This window comes from Zonotrichia albicollis, chromosome 7, assembly GCF_047830755.1.
Source record: "Zonotrichia albicollis isolate bZonAlb1 chromosome 7, bZonAlb1.hap1, whole genome shotgun sequence".
NCBI lineage: Eukaryota > Metazoa > Chordata > Aves > Passeriformes > Passerellidae > Zonotrichia > Zonotrichia albicollis.
This window is the reverse complement of record NC_133825.1, coordinates 38,440,007-38,453,470: the sequence shown is the minus strand read 5'-3', so window position 1 is coordinate 38,453,470 and position 13,464 is coordinate 38,440,007. Positions and strand designations below refer to the sequence as shown.

At 43.7% G+C, this 13,464-nt stretch overlaps 2 protein-coding genes across 2 annotated transcripts; one reads left to right on the top strand and one right to left on the bottom strand.

The window, feature by feature from the left end:
• Window positions 1-13: 13 nt before the first annotated feature.
• On the top strand, window positions 14-2,146 carry ATP5MK (ATP synthase membrane subunit k). Its single transcript, XM_005481130.4, has 4 exons — window positions 14-146; window positions 1,042-1,139; window positions 1,231-1,344; window positions 1,969-2,146. Exons 2-3 carry the CDS (start codon window positions 1,053-1,055, stop codon window positions 1,327-1,329), a joined length of 186 nt encoding a protein of 61 aa, XP_005481187.1. The 5' UTR covers window positions 14-146; window positions 1,042-1,052; the 3' UTR covers window positions 1,330-1,344; window positions 1,969-2,146.
• Window positions 2,147-2,346: 200 nt separating this feature from the next.
• On the bottom strand, window positions 2,347-13,156 carry TAF5 (TATA-box binding protein associated factor 5). The gene is made up of 11 exons (XM_005481131.4): window positions 12,603-13,156; window positions 11,213-11,453; window positions 10,225-10,540; window positions 9,404-9,567; window positions 8,807-8,942; window positions 8,188-8,308; window positions 7,887-8,016; window positions 6,693-6,857; window positions 5,606-5,783; window positions 5,290-5,467; window positions 2,347-5,025 (listed from the first exon to the last, which is right to left on the bottom strand). Exons 1-11 carry the CDS (start codon window positions 13,105-13,107, stop codon window positions 4,808-4,810), a joined length of 2,352 nt encoding a protein of 783 aa, XP_005481188.1. The 5' UTR covers window positions 13,108-13,156; the 3' UTR covers window positions 2,347-4,807.
• Window positions 13,157-13,464: the final 308 nt, after the last annotated feature.

Sequence of the window (13,464 nt, the reverse complement as noted above, 5' to 3'; positions counted from 1 at the left end):
GCGGGGAGGGGGCGGGGCCAGGCCGCGCCCCGGGGCCCGCAGCCAATCGGCGCTCCCGAGGGCTGCGCGCGCCGCCCGCGGCCGCCATCTTGTGGGAGGGCAGAGGCGAAGGGCAGAGCGCGGTGGGGACGGCGGCGGCGGCCCAGGTACGGAGGGGCGGCTCGGGCACGGCTCGGGCACGGCGGGGTTGGATCTTGGTCTCTGCCGGGGGGGATGGCGCCTCTCCGCAGCGTCGGGGCACCCGCGACCTCTGGCCGTGGTGTGGCTCCCTCCGAGTCCCGGGCGCTGCCGCGTCCGTTTCCCGGCCCGACGCGAGCGCGGGGTCGCGGCTGTAGCCGGGCAAGGGCACCGGGCTACCCCAGAAAACTGGACTCGTATTTCCATGGGGTTCCTTCCCCTGTTCGGAAGGGCCCCTCGGCTCTTGCCCAGGCTTTTGCATCAGTCAGGCACGAGAAAATATGACCTTGGCTTCTCAAGTCTTTGCCAGCAGTATGTGGCACATTTAAAAGAGCTGTTTCATTAGGCTTTCTACCTATGGCACAGTCAGCTAACACTTACCTGGTTGTACACCAGCGATACCGCTGTGGATTGGCTTGGATAAGAGCTGGATGGCACACAGGAGCTGTGTTAGTGACCGCAGCGCAGTTCCGTGTGTGCTGCAGGAGCTCCGGGGCTGCAGCATCTGCCGGGCTGGGGATCTGTGTCGGGTGTGGGGTGCCCTTGGGGGGAGGCAGAAGATAAGCAACAAATGTTTGTCCTAAACATGACACCTTCTTCTGAAAAATATATCTCGAAACATTAAAAAAACCACTCTGTTTTTATTGTGCAGTGAACCCTTTATTTGCTTTTCCATTTTGTACCTCAAGAAAGAATGCTCTGGATGTGCCTACTCCTTATGTGTATCCACTACTTTCAAACATCCTGAAAGTAAATTTGTGAGTGGCCAATGGAATTATGAAGCTCAGTGTGATTAGTTTGATTTTTCTATTGATCCTGTCCAAGTGACTTTAAATTAATTCCCTGTCCTGTCCTGTTTGTTAGGACAAGCAGCCATGGCTGGCCATGACTCGGGATCTCAACACCAGTTCACTGGATTTCAGAAGTACTTCAATTCCTATACCCTGATAGGCAGGAGGAATGTATGTATTAAGTACATTGTTTTGTAGTCTTGTATAATGTTTTTTTCTGGGTCTTAGACTGAAACTAAATTTAACTTTTCTGTTTTTCCAGTATGTAATAGCAACGTACACAAGTGTTGCACTCCTTATCTTGTATTTCAAGTTTAGGCCTAAGAAGCAAGCTCCTGCTGTGACAGATAAGTGTGACTGATGTTCCAAGTGACAAGTAAGTGGCTGATGTTCCTCCAAAATGCTTCAGTGCCAGGTCAGGAAGCAGGGACAGAGGACTAGTAGGATGTTGCAGCAATACACGTCAAGCTTTGCCTATGAATACTAAGTCCCTCTGGGCTGCCCTTTTGCTGTAAAATAGGGATAACTTTCTTTGTAGGTTATGGAAATAATGAAGTAGTACTTAAGGACTTATTTCTTGACTGTATTAAAATTCAAAGTAGAGAGTAATGCAGTCTGTTAAGACCTTCATTTGAACAGAGTACAGGAACACCATATGATGGAACTGTGCATGTTGCACACATGATTATTCAAGGCCCGTGCAGAAATGACTGGACTTGTATAGCAACAACCAAGTGTTACAAAATTTTGGGGCCACTTTCAAATAAAGAATTTTCACCAAAATAGCACTTTGGGAAAACCTATGGGCTGTCCTCATAGCCTGAAGATAGGGGTATAAAACAATAGTAAAAGGTTGTGTGTTAAGGGGACATCAGCCACTTCTTCCTGGGTGTGCTGAAATCTGGCTGCTTCTAGCTAAAATAGTTTGGGCTTGGGGCAGGGGGATGCTCAGTTAACATCGTGCAAGAATTGCTATGTTTGACCTTTCTTCTCTTGGCAGGTTCCTGGCATGTCTGAACCCCTAATCTGTGTCACTGTAATGCAGACTGATGACCTGTTGTGGCTAATAAAATATCAATAATTACTTGTTTTATTTGAAGTATGAAATGGTCCAAAAAAGCCAGAGTGTGGTACTTCTCATTTTTCCTCCTTTGTCAAATATAGTTGCTTGTAGCAGAGATGGAGCATCTGATTGTGTCATTGCTGTCTTAACTCTGCTGCTGTTGTAACACATCCTGAGGAGTTCTGAGCCCCAGGCAGGACCTCAGGGCCATTACAGTGCACAGGGCCTGGAGCTGATCCAAGCATCTCCACATGTCTGTGTCACAGCTTGCATGGTTTGCAGCCATCTGGCTGCTCCCACTTTTTGCATTCCAAGCTAGTAGCTGACATGGAAACTGTGACATCTTCTGCCTCAGTTGTCCGTATTTTGCACAGAACCTCTTTGGTTTTGATGGAAAACCTCTGAAAAAGCTGACCCAGATATGGTATTTGAGCTTTTTCTGTTACAGGTTTCTCTTGCAGAGGGAAGAAGGAAAATAGCTTAGTCTAGTAATGTTAAGCTCCTGTAACTCTCCACATTCATGAACAGTGACCCAAATAGTCCAGTGATTCCTTTTCTTGTCTCTTGTGAAAGGAGATGCTCTACCACAGTTAGGTGTGTGCAGCCTCCTCCCTGCCCAACACTCAAATGTGTCTGTTGCATTCTCCACAGTGTCTTTCTTTAGCTCAGTTAACACTTGGTACCTTCCTTAGATGTCACAGTTGTGCTGATGTGGGAATGTGCCAGCACAGCAGCAGGGGTTGAACCATGCTAAAGCTTGCAAATAGTTTGCTTCCCAAACTGAGGGCAGCAGGAGGTAGGAATGATTGCTGAAAAAATGGAAAAATTAATTACAGGGTCTTAATGCTCTCCCTACTTCATTTATTTTCTTATAGCCGTTTTTGTAGATGCTGTGCCTGCTGAACAAGTCTGGTCATCTTTCCCTCCTGAGTGTTTGCAGAGATGGCTTCAGCTGTATTTAATTCCCCCCCTAAAGAATGGTGGCTGTTAGAGTGTAATAATGGCAGGAGCTAGAATCTGTAGTCTTCCTTTAGAACAAGATTTATATGGAATGGCTACTCATCAACTTAAACATTTCTGATTACTTTGTTTCTCTTAGCAAAGTTGTCACAGTTACAAACTGCTCTTGCTTCCATTCTAGCCATGAAGGGAAGTAAATATCTTCTTGTAACATATAGACACAAACTAAATGGTTTTAGTATTTATTATTATATCAAAAGTATAAAACTGTACAAAATACAAAGGCAGAGTGTGGCAGTGTTTTCTTTAAGCTGTCAAAAATTGTACTTAAATCTAACTGGACATATTGAGAGCTAGGAAATTTTGTTGAGGTAACATTACACAAAAAAAAAATCAAAATAATTACGTTTTACCCTTTTTTCTTTGAAGAAAATTTCTAGGAGAGCTTCCTAGTGAATTTTCCACACTTTATTTTTATGTATAATGCCTGTAGGAGCAAACAAGAGATGAAAGAGGAGGTAGTTCTCCGTTTAGTTTACGTTAGAAATGACAGGTCTTGTTTTCATTTTCACTAGAGAGCCAGTAGATTGTTCAAGTGTCCAAGTCCTTACTGTGAAGTAATGAGGAACACAAAACCAATTTCTCTGTACATATCTTGAAAGAGATTAACAACAAAAACCAACCCAAACCCAAGCCACGCTGGACCTGGCCTTTGGTGATGGAGGTTTTGGTTCAAAGACACAGACATTCTTCCCAATGTTCTGCATGTTTTACTCTTCTTTAAAAATAAAACACAGCTTTATTGGTAGTCCAAAAGGACTCACTGAGTACAATCTTTTTGTGAGTAGGAATTGTCACTCAGCAGACAAGCTGGCCTTTCAAGAGCGAACTGACCACACATTTATCCTTTCCTGCTGCTATAATGTTTCAATTTCTTGGCTAGTTTTAATGGGGTTTTTTATGTTAAACCTTATGCAGAAAGGATACAGGTTATTAATGTTCTTTTACAGCTAACACAAAGTAAAGGGTTTAAGTCCACTTTTTTTAATAGTGACTATTTCAGTCGTGCCTCAGTTCCCCTTTTTATTTTCTCATACAATAAAGTATGAAAGTAAATAAAGTTCACATTGTGCTTCTGGTTGCTTGTCACACTGACAGCACTGGCTACCTTTGAAAACAGTAACAAGATCTGTGTTTGTGACACCTCAGAAGAGCACACCAGTTTGAAATCTTTTCAGGACTCAGTACTTGGCTGCATACAAGCCGTGCATGGAGCTTGGCAGTTCCCCACAAGCATCGGGCTGCCGGGCCCGCTCCATTAATGCCCTGCTTGCTGCTGTGATCTCACCACACCTGCTGCCCAGCCCAGGCTGTAGTGAATCAAACTACATTCTTTTCTGAAAATGGACAGTTTTGCTTGTGTTTGAGACTGATGAAACATTTGCTATACATAAATTAAGTGCTTTAAAAAAATCTGAGAACATATGTAAAGGCTGTTAACTTTTCACAAGTTTCAGCAGAGCTCAGTACCACCTCTGGGAAGAGATGGCTCATTTCATATGTACATATCTATGTTACCAAAAGCACCACGAACGGTTCCTTCTTTTACAGCCACAATGTCTTGTCAATCTCCAGCATTTTCAAACTGCAGATAAATATGAAACAGCAGAACTGAGAAATGCTGCTTGCATAAATTACAGTTTCATACTCCTTGCAATGGACTCGTGGGATCCTTCTGTTCAAGACATTCCCTCTGGTCTCACATCCTGAGGTCACTACTGCAATGACTTGGCACAGTCAGTCTCAGCTTCCTGATCTACTGTGAGCTGTAGGCTCCTGCAGCCAGCAGCAGGTTCCTGCGTGTGAAATGGAGATGAACAACTGGGGTTGATTTAGTCATGTATGTGCCCAGTAGCAAGTCCTGTGAGTTTTCAGGCAAGTTTATGTGTCCAGTGGCTGTAGTAAAGTCATCGGTTTCTAAATCTTCAAATGCCTTCACAGCATCCCACAGACGAACTGTGTTATCCATTGAACCTAAAAAGAAAAAAAAAAACAGTTTAAAGTCTTTTGTTATAAAATAGAATATAAAAAATGGTTCTGGGGAGCAAGTTAACAGAAATTGAAGCTCAGCAAAAGACTATAGCAAGCCTCATACAGCATACTGAATGCACAGATAAAAGTTATTAGTCCTTGCTGCTTTTGCTAAGCAAGTGATGCTACTTTGTCCTTCTCAATTCTATAATTCCTCTTCAGAATTATGGAATACAATGGACACTTCACTGTTCTGGTGAACTTTACCTGATGCTAAAATCTCCCCATCCCTACTGAATCTGAGCGCATAGATGGTGTCTGTGTGCCCTTTCAATTCGCCAACCATCAAGCCATGTCCAATATCCCACAGCAGAACCCTTCCATCTGTTGCTCCAGTAGCCAGGAATCGTCCATTAGGAGAAAATGCCAGTGAATGAATTGGTCCCTGAAACAGACATGGGGAGGCAGCAAAACAAGTTAATTAAGACTACTCACATTCAGTCAGTCAAGCTGTGTTCAGAACTGTTTAGAATCTCAGCATAGAAATAAAAACACTTTCACACTGTCAGTGATCTGCCTTTACCTTATGTCCAGTGAATATTCTTACACAATTCCCATTCAAAACATCCCAGAGCCTTATAGTCCTGTCTGCTGAGCCTGTAGCAATGTAGTTGGAGTTTGGATGAAATCGGGTACACGTCACATCTGCCAGATGGCCAGCAAAGATCCGTAATGGCTGGTAGTGATCTGTTGCCCACAGACTGAAAAGAAAAGCTGCATTAATAAAAGAGCCCTAAAGAAGTTCAGTCTCTGTATCTGGTGGAGCAACTCCAGAGGAAGCCACAAAAATGCTCAGAGGGCTGAAGTACCTCTGCAATGAGGAAAGGACAACAGTTTAGCCTGGAGAAGAGTTGGCTCTGGGGAGACCTTGTGGCCTTACAGTACTTAAAGGGGGATTAGAAGAAAGACGGCGACAGACTTTTTATCAGGGCCTATTGCAACAGGACAAGGGATAATGATTTTAAACTAAAGGAAGGTAGATTTAATGTAGATATTAGGAAGACATTTTTTACAGTGAGGGTAATGAAACACACAGGTTGTCCAGAGAGGTGGGAGATGCCCCATCCCTGGATACATTCAAGGTCAGGCTGGATGGGGCTCTAAGCAGCCTGATCTAGTTTCAGATGTCCCTGCTCGTTGGATTAGATGGCCTTTAAAGGTCCCTTCCAACCGAAACTGTTCCATGATTCAATGATTGGTTGCACAATGAGGAAAAAAAAATTAATTGTGGAGTGATTTCTTAAGGATCAGTTTACTGAATTAGCAGGGTGTTTTTTGGAAAAATATACTTTTTAGAATGGAGAAATAAAGAATATTCTGTCAAGCTGTTCAACAATTAGAGGAAAATACTTCTATTCAGAGGGTCACTTAGGAGGACACCATCTCTTTAGCCATCAGGTATTACTAATGTATGTTGAAAAAATAGAAAAACCATGAGATAATGTGTGTTAAAAAAATAGTAAAACTGCATTAACATTTGCTCAGTATTTTAACTGACATAAAATTTATTTTGAGTAATAGAGTAGACAAGAGTATATCAGCTAATGAATTTCAGGGTTGATCCACCAAAAACTGACCCAGATAAGTAAAAAAAACATGCAGTTTCTTACCGAGCCACCCTGTCATGTCCCCCAGACACAAAGTAATAACCATAAGGAGAGAACTGTGTATCCCAAACTGGATAATTGTGTCCTTTATATCCCACCAAACAAGTGAATGTTTGGAGACTCCACAATCTCACAGTGCCATCCTCAGAACAGGACAACAGATAGTTCCTGTCACAGGAGAAACATATACATATCAACATATACCAAACTCACACAGGGGCTTTTAAATATTGCATAAACACTGGAAAATGTCCATGATAGAAGTGTCCCCTCATTAGCACCAGTTTGGCATTTTGCCCATAAATCAGCATTTCAGTGCAGTAAGCAACAATAACCAATTCAAGCAGAACCCAGTCCTAGGCCCTTATGCAAAAAAAGAGATGATTTTACATTCATGATTAATTCTGATGGCACTTAATACCAAGGGAAAAAAAAACCACAAAAAACACACCATAGAGGAGGTCTTCACTCACAAATTCCAGTTGCAGGGAAAAATTACTAGTAAACTGCTACACTGTGTTATTTTTTTAAAAGATCTATTACAACTCTGAACGAAATTTCATGATTCCCTGAAAGAGAATTTATATCATGCTCTCGTTCTCAATTATAATTATAGACTATATTTGTTCCCCACAAAGTTTACTTCTCAGATGTGTTTCTGTGGTGGCTGCTTCCTGACTAAACACAAGCAAAAGCAAAACCTGAGATATTTAAGCCTCTTTTTCACTGTCCAGACTCCCATTGTTACACAAAGCTTTAAAATTTCTTATTTTAAAGGAACTATTCCATACGTTCTGAAAATAAAGTCTCAATAGAATATGGGAAACTTGAAGTACAATGATGTGCTACTGAGACTAAGTTTTGCAATACTCCAAGTTACATCAATGCTGTAATACTTTTTCTCTCTATGAATCACTCAGTTAAAACCCAGCTTAAACTACAGTTTGCAAAACTGTAGTTTTGTCATTTAAGTCCTAAATTTCCAAAATGGTGCTGTATTCTCAGCTGTAATTGATTTCAGTAATAGCTGACAAAGCTCAACACTCTGAACTTTATGAGCATTTACACAGTTTCTTACAAGCTACATGAGCAAGAATTGCTTTAACCTGGAAAAAGCTGCATTAAGAATATGTTCTCATTCAGGAGCATGCAATTATAACTGAAGATAAGCAAACTAGTTAGCTTGTAAACTTTTACCTATCAGGACTGAAGCTGGTGCCATACACAGGTCCACTGTGACCATATAAAATCTTCAACTCACTTGCTGTTTTCTCATCCATGATCCTCTCCAAGACATCATCTGATTCTTTGTCAATGAGACTGAGGTCTGCAAGATTTCAAAGTTCATGTATCAGAATAACTGTCAGAAGTTCAAAGATAAATGTCATTATGACATCATCTCAGTTAAGTATCAAGATTTAGAAATGTGTGCACAGTATCCAGAACACAAATATCGCAAGTTATGTATACTCCAATTAGGTATTATTGTCTTAATTACCTGCAGCTGTTTTCACACTACGTAGCTTTTTTGGAGTCACAGACCACACTCTGACAGTAGAGTCAGCAAAGCCTCCTACAATCATGCTGGAGTCATCGGTAATATCCACTGCAGTCAGACCCTACACACAAAATATCCAGTTATACTGTTTGAATCAGTCCTTATACATTGCAAATATTACAAAATCCTAAAAACTATCAAAAAGGTAATTTGACTAATTTACAAAAATAGCGAGAATTACTGTAGAATAAACATAAACACACACAAATTCTTGCCCCATTAAAAATAAAGGTTTATGTATGAAGTGCAGTCAGAACTGAAAAAGAGTATTGCTTTCCAGTACTCCAGTGCAAAACATCTACTGTGTTCTGTAGGAAACACTTAGGATAGAAACAGAAAGAATTATAGCAAAATCCAAGCAAAACCAAGGAACATGGAAATTTTATAGTTTATGGAGTCTTTGGAGAGAAGTTTGAACATTTTGGAACATAAACTTGGCAACGTTTAATCCAAATACTCCAATTACCCTTGCCAACATTGTTATGTCTTTTTTCTTTAGCAAGAGTGATGCTCATAATTTTGATCCCCTTAGCCCTATTACTCAAACTCTTTTACCAACCTGGTAAGCATTAAGGAATGTGTAGAAGCAGATGGAGGGCAGGCACTCTGGCCCAAGACGCACTCGCCTCGCAGCTTCCTTCATATTCATGACTTTATCCAGCTTGTCAGAGTCTTTCAGTTCTGGCAGAGGAATTCTACACAAGAAGCACACATTTTTACAAAGTGAAAACACCTTCCTCACTGTTAATCCAAACAAAGTGAAACCTTTGCATGCAACCTCATACCTCAGTATTCAAATAAGAAACAAGAATTAGAAAATATGAAAGACTATGTAGAAGACTAACTGATGAGAAACGGCCAATAGCTTTCAGAATTTCAGACAGGTACTGGAACAAGATAAACAATTGAGTATGACCTGAAAAGATTAGTGAGTAACCAAGTAAAAGTTCATCAAGGGAAATCTAGATTGACTTGATAGGCAACGATAAAGGGTTATAAGCCAAGGGTTTCATGACCTCCCTTAGAAGTCTTATGGCTAAAGCTGTGTACAGCCAAAATAGCCAAAAATTATAAAAATGCCATGTGAGCAGAGATGCAGATTTGGCTTGACAAGACTGGATTTTGAAAACTTCTCTACACATTATTTCCTTGGTACCTGTTTTGAGGAGGAGCATTAGGATCCTGTTTTTTACTTTTTGACCCTACATTATCTTTTTTAGGTTTTTTCTTCTTTGGCTTTCCTTCCTCATTTTCTCCTTCTTCATCTTCATCATCCAAAGGCACATCAAACTCCGGTTCTTTCAATAAGCCAAAGAAAACCTACCAGCCAATAAAAAAATCACACAAGACAAAAAAGTAATTGCTGTTCTTACTGAAAACCAGATTTTTTTAATGGTAACTTTTCGATGTAGTAGTCCAAGCAATAGACATGGACCCTTTAAAGCTGCCCCGTTTAATATTACAGCATATATTACTGCTTGGCCCATAAGGAATGTAGTACATGTTCTTCTAGTTTACCCAGCCAACTGATCTGCTGGACAACTGCAAGCTCTCCCACCATCTCTTAGTCCTTCCTTAAAGTGCAATCCCCACACTACCTCATTTATTTGTATAGTACTGTGGTACACCACACACACAGCTCTTCTAGTAACAACTGGTAGCAAGTCAAAATTGCTATCTGTTGTACAAAAGAGGAAGCCAAATTGTCCATTTTAAAATTCCAAAGTAATTAATGAGTTAGTTTAAGTTTAGTTCAGTGGGCTGAACACAACATTGTATCCCAAAAGGATTCAGCAGTTTCGTCTACCTGACAGTAATACATTTTGATCTCTCTCTACTCCTGTCAACACCTGTTTGTACAGTTCTCTTCCTTTGTTCTGTTCACACTGTCTTTTAAGATCTCAAGTTACGATTGTCAATCTATACTAAGAAAAAGCAGGGAGATTTGTAAAAAGTGCAACAATCTTTGTCTCCTACCTTTGCTTTATTAGCCTCTCGTTTTGCCTCCCCGGCCAAGCTTCCAACCATAGCATCTATCTGTTGTTTACTGCGAGGCATTCCATCAAAGATATCAATGTACAGATGCTCCTGAACAATGTTCCAGATCTGATTGTTCTGCTTTTCCTGCAGATGCCTCTTCAGGAGCTGGTAAGAGTCACGGGAAATGCGCAGCACAAACTTGCTTGTTCTGAAGTCCAGCATGGTCTCGTTACCTTTCATGTGCTCTTTTTTGGTTAAGCTCGACAACACACGCAGGTCATCCTGGTAATAGCACTCCTGATCCCCATGAAATCTATTGAAACAATTCAAGACATGGTAAAAGGTTTAGTCACTCAACTTATTATAAAATAGTTATGGCAAGGGACATTTGAACTATTTACAGAGCCATTTGAAGGGAAACAAAGTTATACTTTTGGCTTGAAGTATTTCACAATTCATCTGAATCCATGAAACAAATTAAATTCTATTTTCCTCTCAAGTGATAAACAAGTGAAGCATAGTAAGAGTACAGAAAGTTATTGATAAACCAGAAATTAATTTCTTTAAGCTCATTTGAAGAATTTCACTGTACATCCTATGATATCAGCAAATACTTATAGCATTCATTATTGTGACATCTCAGTGCAATCTTCCACTGACAAAAACTGACCCCCACAATTTTTCCCTAAAGATGCAGAATCTCTTCATTGATACTTTTGCAGCAAGGAGCTCATCAGCCCACCATTAACATGGTTCAAACTCTGACAATGCACAGTTCACTAGTTTGCACATCTTTCTGACAGGAGATTGGAAAAGAATTTAAGAACAGTTACTACAACCCATGGCACTGTTACTTGAGCTTTCAATTCTCTTCAGCTTTAGAGAAGAATAATATATATGCATGTATACGTATATAAATAGCTCACAGATTTAGCTGAAGTAGCAAACACAAAATAACACAAATATACAAATGAAAATGAATTACCTTTCAAAAAAAGACTTTGCCTCACTCTCATGTTGATTGTAGACCAACTCCAAGTACATGTGCACGAAGAGAGGATAAAAGAGCTGAGACAACTCTGCACGATGACAGTCCAGGGAGCACTCGATGAAGTGTTTCAGGCCGCTGTAGTACTCCTCGTACAGCGTCGGGTCCCCCTGCTGGTTGTAGGCCGAGAGCACCGCGCTCACGTCCGGCTGGTCCTCCACGACCACCGCGCCTCCGACTGCAAAAGCACCAGCCAACAACAACAGCTGCTCAGACAGTCTGCAAGAGCCAGCAAACAAACAGCGGCCACAGCCCCCTGGTCAGGTGAGCAAAACACGTCCTGTGCCTATTCAGCACCAAGGCTAAACAATGCAGGTGAGAAGAGCACATCGGTCCAGCAGCCAATTCTCTCCAGCAGTTTTTTGGGCTTTCCCTGCCAACTGTCGCCCACTTAGTGCCTAATTCAGCCAGGATTCTAAGTGTAAAGGAAAAAGCCACTAACATCACGAGAATGAGTTATTTTACTGCTAGGGCTAGAAACTCTTATAAATAAAGAGCAGAATGCAAGACATACCCACTATAATTATTTTGCTTCCAGTAGACAAGCAAGTTAAGTAGACTAAGTGAACAGTTCACCAAGATCACCACACAACCATCACAGAGCAGGGACACTGAGCACTCTGACAGTTCCATTCTACACAGCAGTTTTTACACACTTCCATTGTTTGGTCTTTTATATAAAAACAATCATATCTACTGATGTTAGGAACAAGCTGACTTTATGCTGTACACTCACTGGAACTCAGACTAACAGTTCCTGAAATTCCATTATTCAGCAAAGCTGCCTCACAGAACACCTTGATTAAAAACACCTAGAATTTAATTATCCAAAGGACATCTCAAGTACTCAAACTCGATAAGAAATGCAGAAAGCCTCGCCTACAATATCCCACAGCTCCTTCATCAAAACATCAGCAGCCTGTACACCAGACCTCTGTTCTCATCCTTGCGGCCAGACCCGGGACGATCCCCGCTAACTACAATGGAATCTTCCTGCTCCCGCTACTCCATCGGTTGTGATGGGACACAAATACAAATCGGGAGCACTTCTCGTTTCACAGTGCTCCCTGCAAATGCGAGAGACGCCCTGTCCTTGCTCCCTTACTCCAGAAGAGACGGATTTCTCTACGGATTGTATGGAGAAATGAGACATCCAGGGACTTCGCGGAACGCCGGGGTAGACGCTCGGTGGCACCGAGAACCTGACACCGACCCTTGTGTCCCAGCTTAACGGAGAGCCCCGAGGCTGCGAGCAGCACACGGGCTCCCCACTTCCCGGGGTTCCCGCCCAGAGGAGGGACCGATCCCGCAGCCCCGCGGGCCTCACCTTTCCCCGGCGGCACGGCGGCAACTGCAGCCACGCCGGGGCTGGAAGTCGCGACAGTGGCGACGTTGCCTCCTATGGCTACGGCGGCAGCGCCGGTGCCCCGGCCGAGCAGCGCCTCGCCGGCGTCCGCGTCGCTGCCGGAGCCCCCCAGGAGCCCGGCGCTGGAGGGGCTGAGGGCGGCGGCACCCAGGTCGTCACCGAGCAGGCGGGCTTCGCGGCGCAGGATCTCCTCGGACTCGCGGAGGTTGCTGCGCCGCAGGAACTGCAGTACGGCCACAAGCGTCTGTCGGTCCAACGCCGCCGGGGAAGCGGCCGGGCCCGGCGCCGCGGGCTTCGGGGGTGCCGCATCCCCACCGGCTCCCGCCGCCTCTCCCTCCGCCGCGGCGGCCGGGGCGGCGGCGGGAGCGGCGGCGGGAGGCACCGCGGGAGGCGGCGGCGGCGTCCCCGCCTCGGGGTCCGGCTGCACCACCGCCACCTCTGCCGGCTCCTCATGCAGCGCCGCCATCTTGCGCCGCCTTCCATTCGCCGGCGGCGCACGGCTGCCGCCAGGCGCGGCCGCCCTTGCGACAGTGAGGGCAAAGGAAGGGCAGCGCTGCCGCTGTCTCCAGAGGTGCGCGCGGCTTCGTTTTGCGACGCTGGCGGAAGCGCTTTGTGGCAGCGGGGCCGCGGTGGGGGGCGGCGGCGCCGGGGCGGTGTGAGGGGACGGAGCCGTATGGGCGCTGCGGGACTCTGTGGACACTGCGGGGCTCCTTGCAGTCCACCGGGGAAGGCCTTGGTCTGGGGGCACAATTAACGTAATTACGGCCGGACCGCTGAGTTGTCCAGATAATTCTAATACTGTTTCTTTTTTAACCGTGTCTGT